Source organism: Anolis carolinensis, chromosome 4, assembly GCF_035594765.1.
Source record: "Anolis carolinensis isolate JA03-04 chromosome 4, rAnoCar3.1.pri, whole genome shotgun sequence".
Lineage (NCBI taxonomy): Eukaryota > Metazoa > Chordata > Lepidosauria > Squamata > Dactyloidae > Anolis > Anolis carolinensis.
The window spans coordinates 236,868,268-236,894,885 of NC_085844.1; the positions used below are offsets into that span (position 1 = coordinate 236,868,268).

The 26,618-nt window shown below is 41.7% G+C and overlaps 1 protein-coding gene across 1 annotated transcript; it reads left to right on the forward strand.

Annotated features, from left to right (window-relative positions):
• The first annotated feature begins 11,280 nt into the window (after window positions 1–11,280).
• LOC100559158 (cathepsin Z) lies at window positions 11,281–23,167 on the forward strand. The gene is made up of 6 exons (XM_062978980.1): window positions 11,281–11,673; window positions 15,704–15,867; window positions 17,530–17,709; window positions 19,095–19,245; window positions 21,589–21,751; window positions 22,494–23,167. The coding sequence occupies exons 1-6, from the start codon at window positions 11,558–11,560 to the stop codon at window positions 22,617–22,619; spliced, it is 900 nt and encodes a 299-aa protein (XP_062835050.1). The 5' UTR covers window positions 11,281–11,557; the 3' UTR covers window positions 22,620–23,167.
• The last annotated feature ends 3,451 nt before the right edge of the window (window positions 23,168–26,618 follow it).

Below are 26,618 nucleotides of genomic sequence, written 5' to 3' on the forward strand. Positions count from 1 at the left end.
AGAGATGGGCTGGAAACAGAGAGACGTTAAGCAATAACAGGAGAAAGAGACTGTGCATGGTCATTGTGGCTGCATATTGGTTTCAGGTGGCCTCTTGCAGCAGTCCCCCCCCCAAGACAATGTGGTGCTAGATTCACTAAGGAACAGCACTCTTTGTGAAGAAGAAGGAATTTCAGCAGGGATCGATCGTCACAGAAGCAACATTTGCTGACATTCCCTTTTAAACAAGGTCACGTTTAAACGATGTCACATCTTGACTGTGATTGGCTTCTAGTTGAGAAGCATTCTATCAAAATCAGATCTGAGTGATAGTTCTGTGAAACACCTTTTAGCTCAGCTTTTCTCCAGTTTATGTGCAGTTTTGGCACATTCAAATATTTATGTAGGCATGCCTGATTTCCATTGGGGAGAGATGATAAGAGCAGCTTCATGCTTTCTGCTTTGCTTAAGAAGAGGAACTAATTCAGGAGGAATTCCTCATTTGCAATCCCACTGCAGCCTGCTAATGTAGCTGTTGCTCACGTTTTCCGTCAGGGAGTATCAACATAAAGAAGAAAGCTTTAAAGTGATGGAGGAACGGAAACGTTTGAAATGCCATACTATCAGCTTTTCACCCAGCTTCTGGCTTGAGTAGGAAGGTGGAAAGGAGGCCAGATCTTCAGCAGTTTAAATTGTGTTTTAAAGGATAAGCAACACTTACTGAAATTCTCTCCCCAATTAAACAGTAGTTATTTTACAGTCATAAGAATTTGCATTTTATATATATAGGTAAAAGGTAAAGGTTTTCCCCTGACGTTAAGTGTGTGTGTGTGTGTGTGTGTGTATAGATATATATATATATACAGTAGAGTCTCACTTATCCATGCCTCGCTTATCCAAGTTTCTGGATTATCCAAGCCATTTTTTGTAGTCAATGTTTTCAATATATTGTTATATTTTGGTGCTAAATTCGTAAATACAGTAATTACAACATAACATTACTGTGTATTGAACTGCTTTTTCTGTCAAATTTGTTGTAAAACATGATGTTTTGGTGCTTAATTTGTAAAATCATAACCTAATTTGATGTTTAATAGGCTTTTCCTTAATCCCTCATTATCCAAGATATTCGCTTATCCAAGGTTCTGCCGGCCCATTTAACTTGGATAAGTGAGACTCTACTGTATACACACACACACACACACACACACACAAGTTAAGTATTGTATATTCCTAGTAGTATCACTTTTAGTTATTGTGCTACTGTGAATCTATAGCATTTTTTCATTTGGGTATTTTGTCAGTCCATGTCAAGTAGAAACAAAAATTGCAAGGAAAAAAAGTAAGTTTGTGGGTTACTTTTTGTTTATAAGGACCTTATAAAGTCTATTCTACCATTTGTCTTTCCTCACCAGTCTGAGTTTTTACTTTGCACTGGCCATTTTTAGCTGGAGTTCTGTTTTTTCCATACACCCACTTGTTAACATGAAATATTTGACCAGGATGGTTGCTTAATCATTTGAGCAACATCTTAATTCCATTGTTCAGCTGCATATGGTTTTCTATCTCAACTTTGCTCTCTGAACCCATTGCCACAAAAATTGACCATCACATGTATTGCAGCTGGCAAAATAAGTCCTCACTTTCTTAATTTTAAAACATCATCCATTAATTTCTTTTTTTCCCCACTTCTCATTACACATGGATCCATTTCTATTCATTTTTATTTTATTTTTAGAAATTAAATATAAGAGTTTACCCTAATATTCAAACAAAACAAAAACATACAACGTATTACACACAACAAACCCTGCATGCACCCAAAACCCCTATCCCACATAAAATAAAACCCCTTCCCCACACCCGTGCACCCTTCACCATGACTTCCAACCCTGAAGCACTATGAAGCCTTTAAGCCAATTTATATATCCTTGTTAATAGTAACCCTAAATTCCTAATGGAACTCCTCTATGTTACTGACTCCTTATTCAGATATGCTATGGCCAGCTTCCATGTTTCTAAAAAGTCCTCATTACTTTTGTTCTTCCTATTGTTGGTAAGTTTGGCCATTAGCATATATTCCCGCATTCTTTCTCTCCAATCCTTTTTAGTTAAACCTTTTTCCCCTTTCCAGTCTTTGGCTATGGTCAATCTTGCTGCCGCAAAGCTATATTGGTCCTTTTGGTTATTGTTTTCTCTATGTAGACCTAATAGACACAATCCTGGGCTTTTTAAAATCTTATTATGTAGCATTTTATTAGTCTCTTTAATTACCTTGTCCCAAAATGCCTGTATGGTCATACACGTCCACCACATGTGGATGAATGTCCCTTTCTGTTTCCTACACCTCCAGCAAATACCTTGTTGTGATTTATCTATTTTTGCCAATGTTGCTGGGGTGATATAGCATCTATAAAACATTTTATATTGATTCTCCCTAATTGATCCAGATATTGTGAATTTGAATTCTTTGTTCCATAGGTACTCCCAGTTATCCAATTCTATTGGCCTACCTAGGTCCTTGGCCCAGGATATCATTACTGTCTTGACTGTATTATCCTCCATATTATAACTTAATATGTATTTGTATAATCTGGATATTAACCCTTTATTTCCCTTTTCCCATATTCTTTCCAGTTCTGATTTTTTAGTTGCGAAACCAACCCTCATATCTTTTTTATATCTTTCATGCAATTGGTGATATCGAAACCAATCATTAATCTCCAATTCTTCCCGCCCTTTTAATTTCCATTCTTCATTTTCTCTAATAAGGTATTCTTTATATGTTCTTGTTTCTACACTTAAGGCTGGTCTTATAACTGCTTCTAATGGCCTCAACCAAAGGGGTGTTTTCGGTTCCATACCTTTTCTATATTTTTTCCAAATGTCTAATAGTCCCCCTCTAATTATATGTTTATTAAAGTCTTTATTTAATTTGTCTCCATCGTACCATACATATGCATGCCAGCCGAATCTTAATTCATATCCTTCCAAATTTAATAGGGTCTTATTTTCTAATTGTATCCATTCCTTCATCCAGGACAGAGCTGCAGCCTCGTAATAGGTCCTTAGATCGGGTAAGCTTAGCCCCCCTCTTCCTTTATCATCAATTAAATTCCGGTATGCTATCCTCGCTATTTTTCCAGCCCAAATAAAATCTGTAATCTTTCTTTTCAATTTCTCAAAAAAAATTTATTCCTTTGATAATGGGTATATTTTGAAACAGGAATAGCATTTTGGGGAGTACCATCATCTTTATTACTGCAATTCTGCCCATCCATGTTAGTGGGATTGTTTGCCATCTAGTAAGATCTTTTTTAATGTCTTCCCATACTTTGACGTAATTATCCTGGAATAAATTGATATTTTTGTTTGTGACCCATATACCTAAATATTTTACTTTTGGGATCACCTCGCAGTCTGCTGCGGCCTCCAGTTTCTTACAGCTTTTAGCATCTATATTTTTTACTAAAAACTTAGATTTTTCCTTGTTTATAATAAATCCTGATATGTCACCATGTCTTTGAATAATGTCCAATACTTTTTTAATACTTTGTAGTGGGTTAGTTAGAATACAGACTATATCGTCTGCATAAGCCCTAATTTTTAGTTCTTGGTCACTGATCTTTAAACCCGTAATTTCCTTCTCTTCTCTTATTCTGACATTTAAGATTTCCAGACCCATAATAAATAATAGTGGGGACAGCGGGCAACCTTGTCTGGTCCCTTTTTGTATGTCGATGTAATCTGATAGTTGACCATTGATGTTTAACCTTGCTCTTTGATTAGTGTATATAGCCCCTACTGCCCTTTTGAATTGGTGGCCAACTTCAAATTTTTCTAACACTTTTTCCAAATAATCCCATCTAACATGGTCAAAGGCTTTTTCTGCATCAATAAAGAACAATGCCAAATCTCTATTTGGGTCTTTTTCTGCTACTTCCAGGGTGTTCAATATCAGTCTGATGTTTTGATTTACTTGTCTTCCTGGGAGAAACCCCACCTGGTCTTTATGAATGATCTGTGCTAGAGCTTGCTTAATTCTATTTGCCAATATAGTGGCAAATATTTTGTAATCGCAGTTCAGCAATGATATTGGTCTATAATTTTTAATTAAGTCTAAATCTTTATCCTGTTTAGGGACTAAAACAATTATGGATTCCTTCCAAGATTCTGGAAGTTCCCCCTTTTTCAAGACCACATTCATCACTGACACCAACTGTGGTACTAGCTCTTCCTTAAACGTTTTATAGTATAGGGTCGAAAGTCCATCTGCCCCAGGGGACTTATTTACTTTAGCCATATTTATTGTCCTGATTACTTCCTCTGGTGTAATTTGTTTGTCTAAGTCAGCTTTCATTGCTTCTGAAATTTGTTCTAAGTTTGTCTCCTCCACATACTGGGAGATTGTCTTAATCTCCCCCTGAGTTTTTTTGTATAAGTTGGCATAATATTCTTCGAATAGTTTTTGTATCTGTTGTGAATCGGTGACAGTTTCTCCTTTATTTTTTATCCTCATTATCAATGGTTTTTTCTTTGCATCTTTTATTTGCCAAGCTAATAATTTCCCTGGTTTGTTTGCATTTTCAAAAAAGTTGTATCTATTATACATAACTTTCCTTTCTATTTCACTAGCAATTAGCTGTTCGTATTGTTGGTGCAATTTTTTTAGTTCACCTTGTAGTCTTGTCTTTGTACCTTTTTCTTTTTCTATTTCTAATTCCTTTGTCCTGATTTTTGATAACAACTCCAGTTGGGCCTTATTTTTTCCTTTGTACCAGATCGAGTTTTGTTGTATCAATAACCCTCTAATTACTGCTTTACCAGCGTCCCAGACTATTCCCTCCTTCATTTCTTCTTTAGCATTGTCCTTAAAGTAATTATTAATCCCCATTCTAATTTTTTCCCTATGTGACTTAATTTTCAAAATATAATCATTCATTCTCCAGGCTCTGTTTCTTTTATATCCCACTCTTAATTTCATTAATATCGGATTATGGTCGGCTAATACTCTTGGTAATAATTCAATCTTCTCTGTTTTACCCACTAGTTCCTTAGTGCCAAATATCAGATCAATTCTTGAGGATGTGCCATGTCTATGTGAATAGTATGAATACTCTTTCCTTGTTGGATTGTGGACTCTCCAGATATCATAAAGTTCCCAATACTGAATTTCCCTTAGGAAGGATCCTGGGAGTCGGCCTTCCTTCCTGTCCTTTTTAACTTTACTATCTCTGTCCTCTTTGGGCACCATGACTCCATTAAAATCCCCCATCCATAACATTTCCTTTTCCCCATATTCTGCTAATATACGTGTCAATTTTTTATAGAACAGTTTTTGTTTGTTGTTTGGTGCGTAGACTCCAACTAATAGTACCGGGGCTTTTTGTATATATACTTTAATTATTAATATTCTGCCATCCTCATCACAGAATATTTTCTCTGGTGCCAGATCTTTTTTTATATAAAAGAGTACTCCATTGGTCTTTTTACTGTTACATGCTGTGAATAAATGGCCCAGCCTTTCTCTTTTTAACAGGTGACTATCCTTGTATATCAGATGTGTCTCAACCAAACACACTATGTCTGATTTGATTTTCTGCAAGAAATGAACCACTTTCTTACGTTTATAGCCATTATTCAAACCGTTAATGTTACAAGACATGATTTTTAAATTTTGTACAGACATTTGAATCTACTCAATCCCATCCCCCCACCTATTCCCCATCCCAGTCAGCAAAAGAAACATATTGTATTTCCCAATAATCAGTTCATTACTCTTAATGTCCCTTTATTTGTTAGTCTGTTCCCCCACTTTTTTCATCTTCTTCCACTTCTTCAACTTCATCTTCCTCTTCTTTTTCTTCATCTGTCTGGGTGCCCTCCTTCTCATTTTCCTCCTGCTCCTTCTGCTTTCGCTCTTTCCTTTCCTGTGGCACCCCTTTACCCCTTCTGTGCCCCTGGCTCTCATCGCCTGCAAGCTGTTGTTCTCCCCCCGGAAAGTCCTGGGCATATTTCCTTAGGAACTGTTCAACCTTCCCTGCATCTGTAATATAGTGTCTCTTTGACTTATGGTAGAAGGAGACACCCTTTGGGAAGAGCCAACGAAAGGGGGTGCCTTTGTTCTTCAGTTTAACCACCAGTGCATTGAATTCTTTCCTTTTTCTAAGAAGCCTTCCCGGGATCTCCTTCATCATTAATATTTTCTTTCCCTCAATCACAATTGGGGTTTCATATTGTTTTTTCAGCACTATCTCCTTAAATGTTTTGGCAACAAATTGTACTATACAGTCCCTAGGTACTTTTTTTTGTCTTGCGAAGGCTGAGTTGATTCTGAAACAAGACGAAATTGAAGCATGAATAATGTCCAGATCTTGCTCTTCCGGTTGGAGCTGAGGAGAGAAAGCCGCATGGAGCCTCAGCTCCGTGCATCGGAGATAGACGGTGAGGGGAAAGGTTATCTTCACCCCTCAAATTCCTCATTTGTCTGCCGGCAAAGAGCATCTCGAATGGAAAGCTCGAAGGCACAGAGAAATCCTCCCGTCTCCACGATCTCTCCGCATAAGGCTCCAACTCTTCTTCTCTTAAGTAAGCACATGATTTACGTTTATTTGATTTAGCACTGAGCACTGAAGCTATAAATAAGTTCCTTTGACAATTAAAAGCTTGGACTTTTCCTGCTGGAGATAAGATAATTTGCTAAGCTAACTCCTTGAGAGACAAGAGCCTAAAAGTATTGTATTCCAAAGTTTAAAAGCTGCACTGTAATACTGTGCTGAAAGAGGCAGGTCGTAACAAAAGACTATGAATATGCATGCTACTGACCATGCCTGATAGGAGGCTTGATCCAGATGTCTCCAATCCAGAAGATGTATAGTTGCAAGGACTTTAATTGAACTAAGATTCAGAAGAATAATAATTGGATTAAAAGACACTGTTTTCCTCTTATGTTTGAGGTTTAACTATACCTATCCCCACCACCACCCATCTTGGCAGATTCCAATAAGCAGCACTCTCCGGAATAGTTGTTTTGTCTACAGAACTGAACGGCCTTGAACGGCCTTGAGCAAGAAGGAGGAGAAAGAAGGAGAGGAAAAGGAAAAAAAAAGTCAAGATCTAGATACAAAAAGGAGTGGGGAAAAAAATGGATAAACGCTCCCCCAAAGTGACGGGGCCGGGGATGAAAGGCCTGATATCATCTTATGCCACAGTCCCTGCAGCATCTGAAAAAATAAAAAAACAAGTCTCCACAGCAGCAGCAGCAGCAGCACCTGACCAAACCCTCCTGGAGATTAGATCAATGTTTGAAAATCTGACACAAGCAATAGGAGCAGTGCAGCAGGACTTACAAAAAATTGCTAATAGGCAAGACCAAATGGACAATAAACTTGCAAAACTGGACAAAGACCAAAAATCTGTTAAAAAAAGAGTGGAAAGACTGGAAGAGCAGAGTCAAACCTATGAAGACCACCATGAACAGGTCTTAGATGCCATAGCGATGCAAGAATTGAAAGCCTGTGAGTGCTCTTTGAGGATACGAGGTCTTAAGGAGGGCCTGGAAAGAGAAAGTCTCATCTCTTTCATTGCTAATATGTTGGCAGGGCTGCTGAAAGAGCAACACATGGATCCATTTCTCACAAGAAAAGTTTATGAAACTGAAGGTGTCGTAAGTCAGCAAATGATTTGGAGGCACACACACACACATGTATATATATACACAGAATGACAGAGACAGAAGGATATTGGAAGGAGCTTAAGTTGAAGCTACCTTTTCTAATTATGACTCTGCCCTAAAAATACTTAATACATCCAGGTCAACTGAATGCAGGTAAGGCAAAGGCATTTGTCCTGGGTTGGCCTCAAACACAAAGAAGATTGGGGTGGAGTGTTTATGTGCACAGCATGGAACTACAGACGCACAACACCTGCTGTGTAAAAAAAAGTGAACCTACTTGTGTACATTAATTTTTGCAAGAGATCTAGAAATGCAAAGTAAACATTTATATATTTGTATGCTTCTCTGTGTATGTGTGTGTGTATATGTGTGTGTGTGTGTGTGTGTTTGTGTGTGTACACACATACATACTATATATACACACACACACACATCTGTGCAAGGAATCTGAACAATTCTTGATGGCCAAGATCCATACACCTTACTAGTTCTTATTAAACTTTATGAACAAATTATTGATGACAGGACAAACTGGTGAAACACACAATTATCTGAATGCTGATAAGGGTTTGAGACTTTTGTTTGTTTATTCTGATCAGCAGGTTAATTGTGCTTCTGGGATCAGCACCTTTCTATGCCTCAAGGCAAAATTACCTTCTGAGGCACAGGGCAGCTGGGAAAGTGCCTTCCAAAAATGTATGCATCCCCCTAACAGCAAATAGTAGCCATGGTGCAAGGAAGCAAATGCATTTATATTGAAGAATATGTGGTAGAACAATGGTTTAATCAGAGTTGCAATTCCATCTTAAATCACAATTTCATTGAAGATGTTCGAATCGTTCCTATGCAGCAAAGTCAAAGCACAGAGTTGCAAACCTCACATATAAGTTTATCTTGTCATCTACTATCAGGTGTATACACGTTTGGGGAAGACATCGCAAATAATACCAGAATTATAAATGGTTTAAGATGTATAAATTTGGGGGAGGGAGTACACCCCTTTGGAATAAAATAAAATGAAATGTAAATTATCAATATATCTATATATCCTATATATAGCTAATAAAAACATACGTATGTATGCATGCATGCATTGGCTCCCACTTCCAGAGAGCTCTGTGACCCCACCGATGACAGATCTGAATCCAATTTGGCATACAGAACCCCCATGACCAACAGAAAACACTGGAGGGGTTTGGGGGGGCGGGGATTGACCTTGATTTGGGGGAGTTGTTCATCTACATCCAAAGAACACTGAACCCAACCAATGATGGATCTGAACCCAAACTTAACTTTATTTCTATCCCACCTCCATCTCCCTGTAGGAAGTTGGGGCAGCTAACACAGGGCGAAGCCCGAAAACAGTAAAACAGGGTAAAACAGATAAAACAACATATTCAAATACATAGAACACAATGAAAATTCAAGTATGAGTACAATGCATGCAAATACCATAACAGTAAAAAAAATGGAACATAAAATAATGAGATAAAGAGGACCACCAATTTGGAGAAAGGAGTGACAGGGAGGGCAATTAAAACTAAGGTGCAATGATGTATTGTAAAGTGCTTTGGGGTGAGGAGATAAAGTGCAAGCGTTCTTGACATTAGGGTGAGGTAGAAAATCCAGTTAAGTCTAGGAGGGCATAGAAAAGTGCAAGATATGGTGCATTAATTTTTGGGATTTTGCTCATGGGGACTAGGCTATTCAAAAGTGCACCGGAAGTACCAAGATTTTAACTCCTTTTTAAAAGATGCTAGGGTGGGAGCCTGCCTGATCTCCCTAGAAAGGGAGCTCCAGATCCGGGGGGCCACTACCAAGAAGACCCGCTACCTCATCCCAACAAGGCAAGCTTGTGATGGAGGTGGGAGCGAGAGAAGGACCTCCGAAGCTGATCAAAGAGATCGTGCAGGTTCATGGGGGAGACGCGGTCATGAAGGTAGGCAGGTCCAAAACTGTTTAGGGCTTTATAGGTAAGAACCTGCACTGGAAAATAATTGGTAGCCAGTGGAGCTCCTTAAACAAGGGAGTTGACCGTTCCCTGCAATTGGCTTCTGTTAGCAGTCTGGCTGCCGATTGTTGAACCAATTGTAGCTTCCGGGCCGTCTTCAAGGGCAAGCCCACGTAGAGTTTGTTGCAATAGTCCAGTCTAGAGGTGACTAGGGCATGGACCACCTTGGCCAAGTCAGACTTCACGAGCTGGCGCACAAGTTTTAATTGTGCAAAGGCACTCCCGGCCACCACTGACACCTGAGCATCAAATGTCAGTGCCGAATCCAGGAGGACCCCCAAACTGTGGACCTGTGTCTTCAGAGGGAGTGCGATCCCATTAAACACGGGTATAGATACATAGATACACAGCATGGCCCACTTAGAAAACTGGTGGGGTTTGTTGGAGATTGATCTTGAATGTTGGGAGTTATAATTCACCAACATCCAGTGAGCTGTGTGAACTCAAATGATAATGAATTTGGACCAAATTTGGCACCCATACCCAAAATAATCAACTTTTAATATTGGTGGGGTTTGGGGGGAACTGACCTTGAATTTAGGGAGTTCTACACTCCTATCCAAATGTGGTCCAGATCCAACTGATGATTGATTGGACCAAATTTGGCATGCATACCCAGCATGCCCAACTTTGAATACTGGTGGGTTTGGTGGGAATTGACCTTGATTTTGGGAAGGATTAGTTCACATACATCCAGAGAGCACCGTTACCCCAACCAACAACAGATCTGAACCACAGATGGTGCACATCTCCAACATGCCCAGTTTTGAATATTAGTGAGTCCGGGGGGTGGGGGGGTTGGCCTTGAACTTTGGAAGTTGTAGTTCACCCACATCCACTGTGAACCCAACCAACAATGGATGTGGACCTGACACACAGACCCACGCCGTTAACCCAGCCAACAACAGATCTGAACCACACTTGGAGCACATATCCAGCATGCCCAACTTCGAATACTGGTGGGTTTGGGGGAGAACTGAATTTGGACTTTGGAAGTTGTCGTTCACCCACATCCACTGTGAACCCAACCAACAATGGATGTGGACCTGGCACACAGACCCACACGGTTAACCTAGCCAACAACAGATCTGAACCACACTTAGTTGGCACACATATCCAGCATGCCCAGCTTTGAATACTGGTGGATTTGGGGGAGTATTGAATTTGAACTTTGGAAGTTGTAGTTCACCCACATCCACTGTGAACCCAACCAACAATGGGCACTGACCCACCCCGTTAACCTAGCCAACAACAGATCTGAACCACACTTGGAGCACATATTCAGCATGCCTAGCTTTGAATACTGGTGGATTTGGGGAGTATCTAATTTGATCTTTGGAAGTTGTAGTTCACCCACATCCACTGTGAGCCCAATCAACAATGGAAGTGAACCAAACGTGGCACACAGAGGACAGACCCAAACATGGCCAACTTTAAATACTGGGAGGAAATGACAAAGGATGATGGGATTTCCCACCTACCACCAGACACAATCTACACCAGGCATGGGCAAACTTGGGCCCTCCCTCCAGGTGTTTTGGACTTCAACTCCCGCCATTCCTAACAGCCTACCGGCTGTTAGGAATGGCGGGAGTTGAAGTCCAAAACACCTGGAGGGAGGGCCCAAGTTTGCCCATGCCTATTCCACACTACAGCCTTCTCCTTTGCGTCTGTCTCAGGCCAACGTGAGGGCGGTGACTGCCTTGGGCGCCTGCTCCATCCTCCTCCTCCTCTTCCTTCGCCCGACTTCTCCTTCCCAGGCTGCGGACGTGCCAAGAGAGCCTTTGGCGGAGCAAGACTCAGCCGCCGCAGCCCTGGCTTCTCCGGGCACAAGACCCACTGCCACCGCCCTGCGAGGAAGAAGAGGAGGAGGAGGAGGAAGGAGAGGGGCCATGCCCGCCCCCGGCCTCTTCCTGCTCCTGCCGCTTCTCCTCGGCACCGCCGGCCTCTCCTGGGAGAAAGGGCGAAGCTGCCACCAGCCGAAGCCGGGGAAGACTCCGGGACTCAGGTGAGGCATCGCTTCCTTCTCTCCTCCTTCTCTCTCTCTTCCATCTAGCCCAGGCATGGGCCAACTTCGGCCTTCCCTCCAGGTGTTTTGGACTTCAACTCCCACAATTCCTAACAGCCGGTAGGCTGTTAGGAATTGTGGGAGTTGAAGTCCAAAACACCTGGAGGGAAGACCGAAGTTGGCCCATGCCTGGGCTAACCTCATTCCACCTTCCTCCCTTCTATCCTCATCCTTTAGAATGACACATCTCAGAAGCTCTTTCCAGCCAACAACCTCCAGCCTGGTCCAAGATTTCTTTTGGACCAAGGTTGACCAACTCAAGGCATAAATAGAAGTTTAGTGTCTAGATCCAGGGAAGTCATGCTACCCCTCTATTCTGCCTTTTCAGGCCGCACCTGGAATACTGTGTCCAATTCTGGGCACAATTGATTTTTTTTTTTCTCGTGTCAGGAGCAACCTGAGTTGCTTCTGGTGTGAGAGAATTGGCCGTCTGCAAAGACGTTGCCCAGGGAACACCTGGATGTTTTTACCATCCTTGTGGGAGGCTTCTCTCATGTCCCCACATGGAGCTGGAGCTGATAGACGGAGCTCATCCCCGCTCTCCCCGGGTGGGATTCGAACCTGGCAGCCTTCAGGTCAGCAACCCAAACTTCAAGTCACAAGGCTTTAATCCACTAGGCCATGGGGGCTCCTACCACAATTGATGGGAGATGTTGACAAGCTGGAATGCGTCCAGAGGAGGGTCTGGAGAACAAGCCCTATGAGGAGCGGCTTAAAGAACTAGACATGTTTATCCTGCAGAAGAGAAGGCTGAGAGGAGACAAGATGGCCATGTACAAATACGTGAAGGGAAGTCATAGGGAGGAGGGGGCAAGCTTGTTTTCTGCTGCCCTGGAGACTCAGACGCAGAACAATGGCTTCAAACTACAGGAAAGAAGATTCCACCTGAACATCAGGAAGAACTTCCTCACTGTGAGAGCTGTTCATCAGTGGAACTCTCTGCCCAGAGTGTGGTGGAGGCACCTTCTTTGGATGCTTTTAAACAGAGGCTGGATGGCCATCTATCAGGGGTGTTTTGAATGAGATTTTCCTATTTTTTTTTGGCAGAATGAGGTTGGACTGGATGGCCCATGAGGTCTCTTTTAACTCTATAATTCTGTGATTCCACACAGCCATATTACCCAAGACCCAGCAGAGACTGTACTACCTGAGATTCCTAAGGAACCCCCCAACTGAATGAAAAACTGCTGGTGACTTTCTACCACGGTGCTATAGAGAGTGTCCTCACCTACTGCATCTGCGCATGATTTGGTAGCTGCACAGTGGCAGATAGGAATAATAGAATAATAGAGTTGGAAGAGACCACATGGGCCACCTAGTCCAACCCTCTGCCATGCAGGAAAAGCACAATACAAGTGTCCCTGATAGATGGCCATCCAGCCACTGCTTAAAAGTTTCCAAGGAAGGAGCTTCCACTCCACTGTTGAACAGCTCTTACGATTGGGAAGTGCTTCCTAATGTTCAAGTGGAATCTCCTTTCCAGTAATTAAAACCCATTGCTCCTAGTCCTAGTTTCAAGGGCAGCAGGAAACAAGCCTGCTTCCTCTTCCTTATGACAGCCTTTCACATATTGATACCTGGCTATCATGTCTCCTCTCAACCTTCTCTTCTGCAAGCTAAACATACCCAGTTCTTTAAGATGCTCCTCGTAAGGCATGGTCTCCAGACCTTTGATCATTTTAGTCTCCCTCCTCTGGATACCTTCCAGCTTATCTCTTTTGAACTGTGGTGCCCAGAATTGGACACAGTATTCCAGGTGAGGTCTAACCAAAGAAGAATACAAAGGCACAATGACTTTCCTCGATCTAGACACTATACTCCTTTTTTATGCAGCCCAAAATCCCATTGGCCGTTTTAGCTGCTGCATCACACTGTTGGCTCATGTTCAACTTGTTGTCCATGAAGACTCCAAGATCTTTCTCACATGGACTTGTCAAGCCAAGCATCATCCATTCTGTATCGTTGCATTTATTTTTTCTGCCTAAGTGGAGTATCTTACATTTGTCCTTGTTGAAATTCATTCAACAGATATGAAGGCGCTCTAAGGGGTCACTATTTCTACACAGAGAATCATTGGCTGCCCTCTCCCCTTGTTGGAAGAACTGTGTGATTCCTGCTGCCTTAAGAAAGCTCAGAGCATTCTTGGGGATCCATCTCACTCAGCATATTATTTTTTGACTTATTGCCATATGGAAGATATTACAGGATGACAAAGACAAGGACAAACAGACTGAAGGATAGTTTTTATCCTAGAGCTGCGGCTATGTTGATCTCTGTGGTTTCATACTGATGTGGCATTGGGGGCTGTGTGGTGGTAATGGGGGTGTAGAAGGATGGGTGTGTTGTTTTGTTGTGTGTGCGTGGAAGGCATGTAATTTCATTGTGAAATAGCACATTTCACTTTGTGAAAATGACAAATCAAGGCAGATAATCCACAATATCTGCTTTGAAGTGGGGTATCTAAGTCTACACTGCCATATAATACGATTCAATGTGGATTTTATACAGCTGTGTGGAAGGAGCCTCTGGTGGCGAAGTGTGTTAAAGTGCTGAGCTGCTGAACTTTAAAAGGTCCCAGGTTCAAATTGGGGAGCGGAGTGAGCACCCGCTGTTAGCTCCAGCTTCTGCCAACCTAGCAATTCGAAAACATGTAAACGTGAGTAGATCAATAGGTACCGCTCTGGCGGGAAGGTAACGGTGTTCCATGCAGTCATGCCAGCCACATGACCTTGGAGGTGTCTACAGACAATGCCGGCTCTTCAGCTTAGAAATGGAGATGAGCACCAACCCCCAGAGTCGGACATGACTGGACTTAACGTCAGGGGAAACCTTTACCTTTACCTTTTACCTTGTGGAAGGAGCATATGTTCCCTAATTGCTCATTGCTACTCAGAAGAGTTTCCCCCACAGTAAATATGTACAGTCTTTGTTGTTCTCAAATAGTGTCAAATCAAGACTTCAGTTTATGAGACACCTTTCAAGGCACCTTATTGTCAACAGCTCACATCTTGCAGACTTGAGGATGTGGCTTCTTTGGTTGGGTCTACCCATCGATCCATGCAGTCTTCTTTTCCAACTGCCTTCCACCTTTACAAGATAATTGTCTTCTCCAATGAGTCATATCCTCATAGTATGGACCAATTACAACAATCTCAGTTTAGTCATGTTGGCCTCCAGGGAGAGTTCAGGTTTGATTTCCTCTAGGGACCATTTATTGATCTTTTTGGCAGTCCATGGTCTCCATAGAAGTCTTCTCCACCCCCACATTCCAAACAAACTGATTCTATTACATTATGTAAAAAAAATGACACATTTTCTGTTCCTGGTTTGGAAACATTATTTTCTGTTTAATTGTGTGGTACTTACTTTGAAAGTAGTTGTTATACTCCAGAAACTCTGTTTTTGTGGCTACCACAAACTATGTTGAATTGGTTGAGACTTGATGAGATATCCATTGGAAAACTATAGCAAAATGTGCTGAAGCATGTCCCACAAAAACAAAGTTATTTGCAGTTTAATAAGCCTTTTCCATGTTCTTATGATAGAAACCATTAGGAAATGACATTTATAACCCAGAAACAAAAATTGTGTTACAGAATGTTATCAGCTTTCATCACTGTTCAGTTTTCACAGCGCTACATAGAAATTGGGAAGAACAGTACTAGATCCGAGTAAAGGACCACTCATCTGGACAACCACATGCCTATGTGGAGAGGCTCAAGAAGGCCTTGAAGGCAACACCATCATGCTACTGAGACCCCTTAAGAAATGGGATACAATGGCACAAAAGTGTATAACTCACTTCTAAAGCATTGATATTTGGAAGGAAGTTCATTGCAGGGAAAAGTCTTGTGACTGCCAACCAATCAAAGAAACTGAGGTCAGGAGAGGATGACTTTGTTCCTCATTCCAGAGGATGGGGAAAAAGTGTTAACTTGCTCTTCTTCTTCTTCCCTACATTTTCAAACAGAACATACCCTCGTCCACATGAACATTTGAACATCTCGGCACTCCCAAAGAGCTGGGACTGGCGAAATATAGACGGAGTCAATTACGTGAGCTCCACTCGCAACCAGCACATCCCAAAGTATTGCGGCTCTTGCTGGGCTCACGGCAGCACCAGTGCCTTGGCAGGTAAGTGGTTTTCATAGTGGGGTTGTGGTTGCCTTCTCGTGCTTTTCTTTACATCCAGGAATAGTAAGAGTGCCGGATATGTGGGCCAGGTTTTAGTCCCAGGATCCGCTGGAGCAAGCATGGGCAAACTTCAGCCCTCCAGGTGTTTTGGACTTCAACTCCCACAATTCCTAACAACTGGTAGGCTGTTAGGAATTGTGGGAGTTGGAGTCCAAAACACCTGGAGGGAAGACCAAAGTTTGCCCATTCCTGCTACAAAGGTTATATAAACTGCCCATAATGCAAACAAGCAAACAAATCCATTTCTGATTTTAAACATTTTTTTACATTTTAAAATATTTTAAATTGTTTCCTTTGTTATCCCTGTACCTATTTACAAAACTAACTGGTGCTCCAAGAGGCCTTGAGGAGGTGCAGATTATTTTTATTTATACATTTATTTATTTATTTACTTTGTTTGTGTCCCATCTTCTTCCTAATCAAGGGACTCAAGGCTACTAACAAACACATAGAAAACAATGCTAATTAAAAACATTTTTTTTCATCATGTCAGAAGCGAATTGAGAACATACTGCAAGTCGCTTCTGGTGTGAGAGAATCGTCTGTCTACAAAGACGTTGCCCAGGGGATGCCCAGATGTGTTACCATCCTGCTTGGAGGCTTCTCTCATGTCCCTGCATGGAAGCTAGGGCTGACAGACGGGAGCTCTCCACGTCTCATGGATCCGAATCTTCAATCTTCCAGTCAACAGTTCAGGCAGCACAAGGGTTTAACCCATTGTGTCACCACGGCCCCTATTTAAAACAATGTGAACACATAAAATAGAAAAAGATAATCTGAGAAACAATCAAACAATGTATACTATTAAAGCCATTAAACATTGAAAAATATTAAAATGCATTCAAACTTTATACCTACTTACAATCCTAATCATACATTTTCTAAACATTTTCAACACACTTCAGTTTAGTAATGTCTGACAGCAAAAGTTTTTACCTGCCACTAAAAGTTGAGGAAAAAAAGATGGTCTGGGAGAATCACGTTTATGGCTACATTTTAGTATATCAGCAGTGATGTTCCCTGAGTTCTGACTGGTTTTTGGGATAATTGTTGCCCTTTGGCTCTATTTATTTCTTTGGGGGGTGGGATTGATGTGATTAGCTTTGGAAATTAAACTGCCACATTTGTAGACATCTGGGGTATGTTTTGGCTTGTTTTCAGGCAGAAAAATAACTCCAAAGTCAATGCAATTTTTTTTCAATGTGGAAAGCTTTGGGACCCAGAGCTTACTTTGCCTGTCCTAGATCTAAAGCAAGTTAAAGTATTTTGCAGTGGGAGGCCAGACTCCCACAAACAGCCTTCCCGTTTCTTGCAGTAATCATACAGTACCAACAATGATATAGCAAAAGTTGCCACCCATCAAATGACCTGATACCTGTTGCTTGACTCATAGAGCTGTCATATTTAATTCATCCGCTCTCATTGCTTGGATCTTAAGTTTGTTTTCTGTTTACTTTAAAACCCTTATCTTCTTCTCCCTATTACCACCAATTCAAGTTTCTGTCTTTAGCTTCCCACCATTGCCACATTTATCTGAACAACAGAATGCTACCTCTCGCCTTTATGCCTTACACCAAGTGCTGGTTGTGTTCCTCTCTCCAGATCGCATCAATATCAAGAGAAAAGCTGCCTGGCCCTCGGCTTACCTCTCCGTCCAGCATGTTCTCGACTGTGCCGAGGCAGGGAGCTGCCACGGAGGGGACCACCTGGCCGTCTGGGAGTATGCGCATCACCACGGCATCCCGGATGAGACCTGCAACAATTACCAGGCCAAGGACCAAAGTGAGATTATGGGGAAACCCTGGGGTGCATTCCTGCTTTATTATAGATATTGTGCATTATTCGCTTCGTGCATTCCCGCTTCCCACTTTTTCCTTCCTCTTTCTGCTTGTAATTCCCGCATCCTACCTCATGTTAGGGCAGGTTGGAGTCGCATGTGCTAAGGATGCTTCTGCTCCAGTTTCTTTCTAACGGTATGAATGCCTGCAGACTGCAGAAAGCGGTTTGTCATTCATACAACATTGGGCATAGGGGTTTCCATAGGAAGCCTGTGTTGTTAACCTATCCCTGGACATCAGCTAGTTGACCTTGCTTCCCAAAAGACACCATCAGAAAGCTACAGAGCCAAGGGGAAGGCACTGTGGCCCCAGAGACAATGTCGTCACTATCGAGCATGAAGTTTTTTAACAACCAGATCTTGCAAAAGTTACTTTTGTGGATTATGGTACCTAGAACCTCTCAACCAGAATGTTTAGCATCCATAGTAGCGAGAAGATTCTGGGAAGGGTATTCCAAAAACAAATCAGCCCCAGTTTCTCCAAATTCTTGTGACAGTTACCAAGTATGCTTAGAATCACTTCCATTGATGATAAAATGTAATGGCATTATTTATGGAATATTTTAAAATATCCAGTTTCTGTTTTTTAAACCCGGGGCACATTTATTTATTTATTTCCAATATTTCTATCCCGCCCTTCTCACTCGAAGGGACTCAGGGCGGCGTACAATTGGCAACAATTCAATGCCGACACATCATTAAAACAAACAGCATATAAAATCTATTACAAATAGTTAAATACAGTATAAAATATAAAACATATTGTTAAAATCCGTTCATCCAATATCCTCATGCTTTATCCATACATCAGTCTGGGTCGTCTTTGTTTTTTATTCGTTAAAAGCCTGAGCACATAGCCATGTTTTTAAGGCTTTTCTAAAACTCAAAAAAATATTGAATCCTGGGATTTATACTTTGGTGGTGAATGAGCAGTCTTTGGCAGAAAAGGTTAAAGAGCTTATAAACCTATAACTCTTACAATTCCATAGCATTAAGCCATGGCAGTTGAAGTGGTGTCAAATTGCATTAATTCTGCAAGGTGGAGGCACCCAAGGTGCACAGGAAGAGACAGTGTAGGCTGCTCCATTTGTGCAACGAAGATCAAACTGAGAACGACTGTCCTTAAACTGTTTGCATGTTCTGAGAGGATGGAAATTTCGAATCTCCAGTTCCTTCTGAACACACACACACACAATTGCTTAGCCATGTCTACCTTGACAGACTGAAAATTAGAAAACAGTGTGTTGGAGAAATCCATCCCATTGTATATAGCAGTTGGAAGAGAGTTTGCTTTCTGCATCAATTATATATTTTTTGTTAAATTTTGTAGAGTGCAAGAAATTTAACCAGTGTGGAACTTGCATTACTTTTGACGAATGCCATGTGGTGAAGAACTACACCCTCTGGAAAGTGGCAGATTATGGAACGATCAGCGGGCGAGAAAAAATGATGGCAGAAATCTATGCAAATGGCCCTATCAGGTAAAGCAATGCAGCCTCAATGGCAGGAAATTGTATAACAACCACGGGAATCGGAATCCCATGAACAATCTACCACAGTGTCCTGGGACACACTACACAACAACTCAGGAAACCACAGGAATTCAGGCAGTGGGAGGCTCTAAACAAATCAGCTACCTTGACTTTGTGATTTGTTTAGCAAACCTGTCATGACCTGACACTCTGGATTATTTCTCCCCCAGCAAACCAGAAACAGTGCTGCTGGAAGACTAGTTTGTTGGAACAAAAACAAGACCGAACACCATCTCTTGCTAGCTATTCTCTGTGGGTTGTTTAGCGGCACTGGTGTAGAGTATGCTGGCTAATCCTCAAGAGCTGAAATTCATCAGAATTCCACCTTGCTGAGACATCTGTATACATCCAAATTTATATAAAAAGTTAAAGATCCAAGCAGTCCCCAAATTATGACAACAAAGATTGGTGATAAAACTTCAGTGGAGACACCTTTTCCCCATGATAACTCTTCCCGAGTGAATTTCCCTTCCGAGGGTTAGGTTTCTCTCACTTCCTGTTGTCTCACCCCTGTTCTTAACTATGAGTTGTTTGTAAGTCGGATCTCTGTAACTTGGGGACTGCCTATACTCAGGTGGTTTGAGACTCTGGAATGTTCTATTTTATTAAGACTATATTATTTGGGAATTAGCTCTTAAGCTTTGCCCAAAAATGAACAAACAATTTGGAGCACTCATGTCCACTGATTCAACAAGGTTAAACATTCCTATGCTAACAGACCAAGAACGCTTATAGAAAGAAGGATTTGGTGCTTCAGTTGTCTTAGAGATTTACTGGGATACAAAAAATCATGATGGGATATACCATAATTCTATCTAAGATGACCACACAATTCCAACCCTAAGGCTCTTGTCATTCATTATGCCCTTTAACCCTCAGGATCCTTCCCTGGATCTAGTACTCGTGCTTCGTGATGACCTTTGTATTGAGCCAGAGGCTATGGTGATCTATCGGTTCATTTTGGTAAAGTGTGGCCAATTCTCTTTCAGTCCATAAATGATAGACACAATTGTAGAAAATAAAACCAATAAATATTCATTATATAACAAGCCAAATATTAACTCCCCACCTCCTTATGCATTTTCAGCTTCAGGACTTCTCAGTTCCTCTCTTCCTAATTGGCTTCATTCTGACTTGGAGTGACTTAACTGACTCTTTTCCAAACAAGCCTCTACTACATCCATGGTTCCCAGCCTTTCGTCCTCCAGGTGTTTGGGACTACAACTTCCAAAAGCACCAAACAGCTTGACCAGTGGTCAAGAATTTTGGGAGCTGAAGTCTAAAACACCCACAGGAACAAAGCTGAGAACCATTGCTCAAGGTTATTGCTGTTCTCTCCCCAATAGACCCTCTTTCATAACATTCTAGCAACTGTGATTGACTGTCTCTGAGCAGATTTGTCTAACTTCTCTTTTCAGGCATAGACTTCAACATTGCTGTAAAATCTGGGGAAAATTGTCAACAAAAGATTTTTGCAGTTTGATTCCTGTTGACAGCATATACCCTCAATAATGCCAGTGAACATGCAACTTTAGATACTGCAGTAGGAGGTATTTAGTACAGTATGACCCCTATGTCCACAGGGAATACGTTCCTGAATTTCCAAAACACTAGTAATAGCAAACCATATTGAACAAATGACTTCTGGTGAAACCATGCAGTAGTTGTTGTTTTGGACAGCCTAAGAAAGGCCTAAATAGATCGCCTTTCTAGGCATTGCTAGGTCTTCCCAGCATGACTCTGTGGTCAGCTTCTGGTGGAAGCATATCAAAGAATTGCCTGGGGGACGTAGTCATGGGTTAATTGAATCTAGAGATACCAGTCCTGTGAATAAAGGAGCCATACCGTACACTGATTGGCTGCAAGGATGTGCCCAAACACAAGAAAGGGAAGAAAAAGCAACCACGGCACCTTGCCTTTTCTCTCTGCTTTTACTGTCATGCCAAAGTCAATATCCTGCCCCACACAGTGATGCTACCAGATAACTGAGCCCTTTTCTTAGTCTTGATAGTGCCCTGGCTGTTTTTTGTTACAAAGCATAAGAAATAGCAGGCATTGCCTTTTGAACCACCGTTATAAGATTTCCGGTGGAGCTGGTTAGTGGGCTGCTTGAATCATGGCCAACAGCTCCAAATTCTAAAGGCTAATGTAGATGTCATTTTTGCTCCCTCCTCTAAGTGCTGGTTGAAGCTCTTAACCCAAGATCCAGATTGTGGCTTTTGAACATTCAGTGCTGCTTGTTTTAACTAGCGCCCTAAAAGAGTTTTGTTGTTATTCGTCATGTTTCAACAGTTGTGGGATTATGGCCACATCAAAGCTGGATGAGTACACTGGAGGACTCTATGCAGAATTCAAACTATTGCGTATAATAAACCACATTGTCTCCGTTGCTGGCTGGGGAGTAGAAAATGGAACCGAATACTGGATTGTACGGAACTCTTGGGGAGAGCCCTGGGTAAGAATCCAAATATTTTCAATATATAAGTCCGGGCTGTGGTGCAGGCTGGATAGCAAGCCAGCTGCAACAAATCACTCTGACCAAGAGGTCATGAGTTCGAGGCCAGCCCGTGCATGCGTCTTGTCTCTGTCTCTGTTCTATGTTAAGGCATTGAATGTTTGCCTTTATGTGTGCAATGTGATCCGCCCTGAGTCCCCTTCGGGGTGAGAAGGGCGGAATATAAATGCTGTAAATAAATAAATAATGGAAATGTCGGGCGTGGAGGTGGAGGTGCAAGTGCAGGTGCATTGGGATATGGCTTGAATTTCCCAGATAGACCATGGCAGACTTTGGTAATGCAGAACAGTGGTTGAAAGCATTTGCAAAAGTGTGGGGCTGTATTTTCCTGCATAGAATGAAAACAGATCTCTTTGCAGAAGGCATATTAGGAATTGTGGAATTTGAAGTCCAAAACACCTGGAGAGCCCAAGTTTGCCTAGGCCTGCTTTACAGTGTTACTGAACCAGCATACATAATTCGGGACTGGTAGGCCAAATGCACCACCATGTGCTTTCCCTCTAAAGGTGTTGCCATCCAAGGGAGTCAATAAAATAGGTCTATGCACTAAGCCTTGGTGAACTATTGGCCAATGTTATGCCTGGAGAGACATCCATGTTGTGTTGCCTTAATCTAAACCACAAATATTATTTGCATGACTTGTATGTCAAGAAATATACTAATACAAATGGATATGTTGCAGGGGGAACATGGCTGGCTTCGGATTGTGACGAGCGCATACAAAGGAGGAAGAGGAAAAGAATACAACCTGGCTGTGGAACAGAGCTGCGCCTATGGGGACCCCATCCTTCCTTGTGGCCACAGCTGAGCTGTCTTTGCACTTTTGAAATGAAAAGGATCTTGTAGCAAGATTTTTTAAAACTTCTTAACAAAAGGGAAGGATAGAGTTTCAGTTGTGCTTCACACCATTTTTTTCTTTAATGATCCAGAGTTTTACATGAGATACATAAGAATCAAAGGCTTTGCTATGCTCTGTAAAGGCTGTAGGAAAAGAGGAGCAACCATATTACAGGTAGGGAAGGTAGCCACAGCCATGAGTTTGCAAGACCTGAACAGGGATGATAATGGCAGGAAGCCTTGGAAGTCTCTCCTTCGCTGTCAGCCAAAGCTGACTTGATGGCAATCAGACAACAACATGATAATAAAATGTTAGCTCTGAGATAAACATATCCAGTGAGGGACACGTATTATTTATACAGGTAAAGGAAACAAAACTATGAAATACATTTATATTCTGCTTGGGAACATTTGTGTTCAAAATTTGTAACAGAATGAGTTAAAGTGGCCTTTTTGGTATGCAGTGCATAGATCCAACCCAGCTAAAGATTCAGTGAAATTAAACATGATTTGACAACACCCAGAAATAACTTGTTTTCCTTTATGGCACGTTCCTGCCTCAGTATCACCATTCTATATTTTACAATTCATTTCTATATTCTGTTCAGTTTTTAAGAAGTTTGGGGTATAGTCATACTGTATGGCCATGTTTCAGAAGCATTATCTCCTGACGTTTCACCCACATCTATGGCAGGCATCCTCGAAACCTCTGAGGATGCCTGTCATAGATGTGGGTGAAACGTCAGGAGAGAATGCTTCTGGAACATGGCCATACATCCCACTTTCTTATGTGTTTTGCATACACCTTTGGAAGTTGGTCTTAGATCCATCTCTCCAACAGAAAGAAGAAGATTACAGCATGTGAAAGTACTTACAAATGCCCCGAGAGATTACAGAAGAGAAAATATTGCTATATTTTGAAAGATTTGTTATCACACTCAATTGGGGCATTAAATATATATGTACGCATGCAAATTTGTATACATTTAGAACCTGAATGAAAGGAACATATGCCTCATGGGATTGAGTTAAATTTTTCTATCAGTAGGAGAAATCCTTTCATTTGCAGCCCCAAGTCTAGAAACAAGTACATTTGAAGAAACGTCTTTATTCAGTTTTAATGAAGAAATATACAGAAGTACTACATGAATCAATATTTAAACCCTTTCTTCTAGATAGTGGGGTGCCCAAGAATAAAAGACGTGGGATGCAGCCAGAGATATTCCACAAAAGAGGCTTTATGGAGAATGTCATTTAAAGGCAAATGGCATCTCATTCTTGAGGTGGTGAGGAGTTAGGGTCCTGTGTTGCGGTAAACTAGAAAGGAATCAGAACCATGGCATGACCTTTATGGATCAGATAAGGTTTGTTGGTAGAAAGGTAGGCACCCGAAATAGGAGGGTGTTGGTTGGAAGAGTTGCCACACTCAGGGAGCAGATGAAAGCCTAGGAAAACTCAAGAGACACAGCGAAGCTGAACTTAAGTTCCTCAAAGCAGAGAGAGTGGGATGGGGAAGGGACAGGGCTCAAGGCTGGAGGCTATGCCATGCATGTTTTTTACAGATTCCTTTGGAAACGATTTCCCTGCAACAGCACAGTGTGGCTACCAGGGTTGATGATACTGGATTGGTTTACAGACCAAGTCTAATTCTGTGTAAGACAGTGTCCTCTGTTCCTGAGGGTTGGCAGGAGAGAACTTCCAATCAAGAACAAAGGAAAAGACAGAAGAGTTTGGAGATAGACCACAGGATTATTGGAGAGACTAATCTCATTTTGCCAGTCAGGAATAAACAAAGCACACCCAACATTGTAACCCAGTCTCTGTTTGAAAACATCCAAAGAAGACAGCATCTAATATTCAGGCAAAATCTCTTTTCCTTTAATTTGAATCCATTGTCCTTGTCACTATTTATTTATCTATTTATCATGTCAGAAGCAAACTGAGGGTAGAAGTTGTAAACACAAACAAAATTTAAAAGAACAACAACTTGGCATTATACTAAATGATGCTTTTGATTAGTAGCTGGCCAATTGGCGTGTCTCTGGTGTTGCTATAAGAAAGTCCTCTATTGTGCCTGTGGCAGGGCTCAGACTGCATTGTAATAGGTGGTCTGTGGTTTGCTCTTCACACTCGCATGTTGTGGACTCCACTTTGTAGCCCCATTTCTTAAGGTTGGCTCTGCATCTCGTGGTGCCAGAGCGAAGTCTGTTCAGCGCCTTCCAAGTCACTCAGTCCTCTGTGTGCCCAGGAAGAGGGATTCTCTCATTCAGTGTCAGCCACTGATTGAGGTTCCGGGTTTTAGCCTGCCACTTTTGGACTCTCACTTGCTGAGGTGTTCCTGCGAGTATCTCTGTAGATCTTAAAAAATCAGCAGTCCTAGTCACTATAGCAGCAGAAATCAAGCTTCAATATATCAGCCATACAAAATGTAAATATGACTACAAAGTTCTTTTTCAAACTTCTCTTCTTCAGGCTAAACGTACCAGCTCTTTAAACCGCTGCTCATTAGACTTGCCTCCAGGCCGTTTACTATTTATAATAATAATAATAATAATAATAATAAAAAAACTTTATTTATACCCCGCCACCATCTCCCCAATGGGGACTCGGGGCGGCTTACATGGGGCCATGCCCAGACACCATACAATATAACAAAATAAACAGCAAATCATAACACAGTATAACAGTGCAAAATCATCGTATATATATATTACAACACAAATCGGAGAAAACAATGAAAACCAGGGCAGGCCACATGAACACTTAATTAAAAACTCAGGAGAGAGAGACATAGGAATAAGGGAAACAGGGAAATAAAATGGTGAAGCAGTCTAAAGGTTTTTCTTCTCTGGACACCTTCCAGCCTGTCAATGTCCTTCTTGAATGGTGCTGCCCAGAACTGGACACTGTATTCCACATGAAGTCTGACCAGTTGTGGCCTTGAAAGAACCGAAAAGGATGCCTCTTTTCCAGGTCAAAGGATTGACCTGGAAAAGAAATTTCCAGGTCAATCCAAAGGAGCTGACAATGGCTGTCCTTTTCTGAATGACGGCTGTGATCCACTCAAGAAGGAGAATTTTAAACACTGCTTCAGATAGTGACAGAAGAGCTTGTGATAACTGGCCAGCCTCAGCAGTCGAGTGATTAGTCTTGTCACAATTGCATCAAGATACAGAGGATGTAGACCTTCTGTACCTTCAAGAGTTTCTTATCCCAAGTCCAAGAATGCTGTCATGGTCTTGCGTCAGTATCCAGAGAGATTGGGGGTGACTCATCCTGCAAATACATCCTTGTCCTAAATTTCCAGCTCTACGTGGCCAATGTTGTTGAAGAGACAAAAATCGTAGGTCAAGGTGATAATAACAAAGAGCAAGATGGCACTCTCTAGAAATATTTTTGCGCCAGATTATTGCTGAAATTTGTAAGTTTATTCTATTTTTCACAGAAGGTCAAGACAACTACAGCCTGACCTTTGTCAGCTTGGCTTCTCTGTAATTACAGCGCAGTCACATGAGCAGTTGAGCTGCAAACCAGTATTAAGGGCAGTAAGACATCCCCTGCCGCTAAGACCTAGCCAGAGGAAGGCAACACACCAGTGACACCGCACAGGTCAGGGCCGGATCACATGGCATCCTGGATGTTGTGGGGTTTCAACTTCCATCATGCCTCGCCATTGGCTATTATGGTTAAGGTTGATGGGAGTTACAATCCAATAATAGTTCAAGAACCACATGCACACATAGCTGTTTTATTGAAAGTACTAATGTATACTTGACAGGACTGCTAACCTACTTTTGCCTTTTTCTCCCCCCCCCCCCCCCGCCTTCCTTCTCCCTTTCTCTTCCCTTCTTTTTCTTTCTCCTCCCTCTGTTCTTTTTCCCTTCTATTCCCTTCTTTCTCTTTCTTTCCTTTCATCTCCTGATAGCTTTTCCCCTTTCCTTTCCCTTCCTTCTTTCCCTCCTTTTCCTTC

Coding starts and splice junctions, on each gene's coding strand:
- LOC100559158 (XM_062978980.1), top strand. CDS start 11,558: ATGCCCGCCCCCGGCCTCTTCCTGCTCCTGCCGCTTCTCCTCGGCACC. Junction 15,868..17,529: donor CAGCACCAGTGCCTTGGCAG/GTAAGTGGTTTT, acceptor TCCTCTCTCCAG/ATCGCATCAATATCAAGAGA. Junction 17,710..19,094: donor TTACCAGGCCAAGGACCAAA/GTGAGATTATGG, acceptor TAAATTTTGTAG/AGTGCAAGAAATTTAACCAG.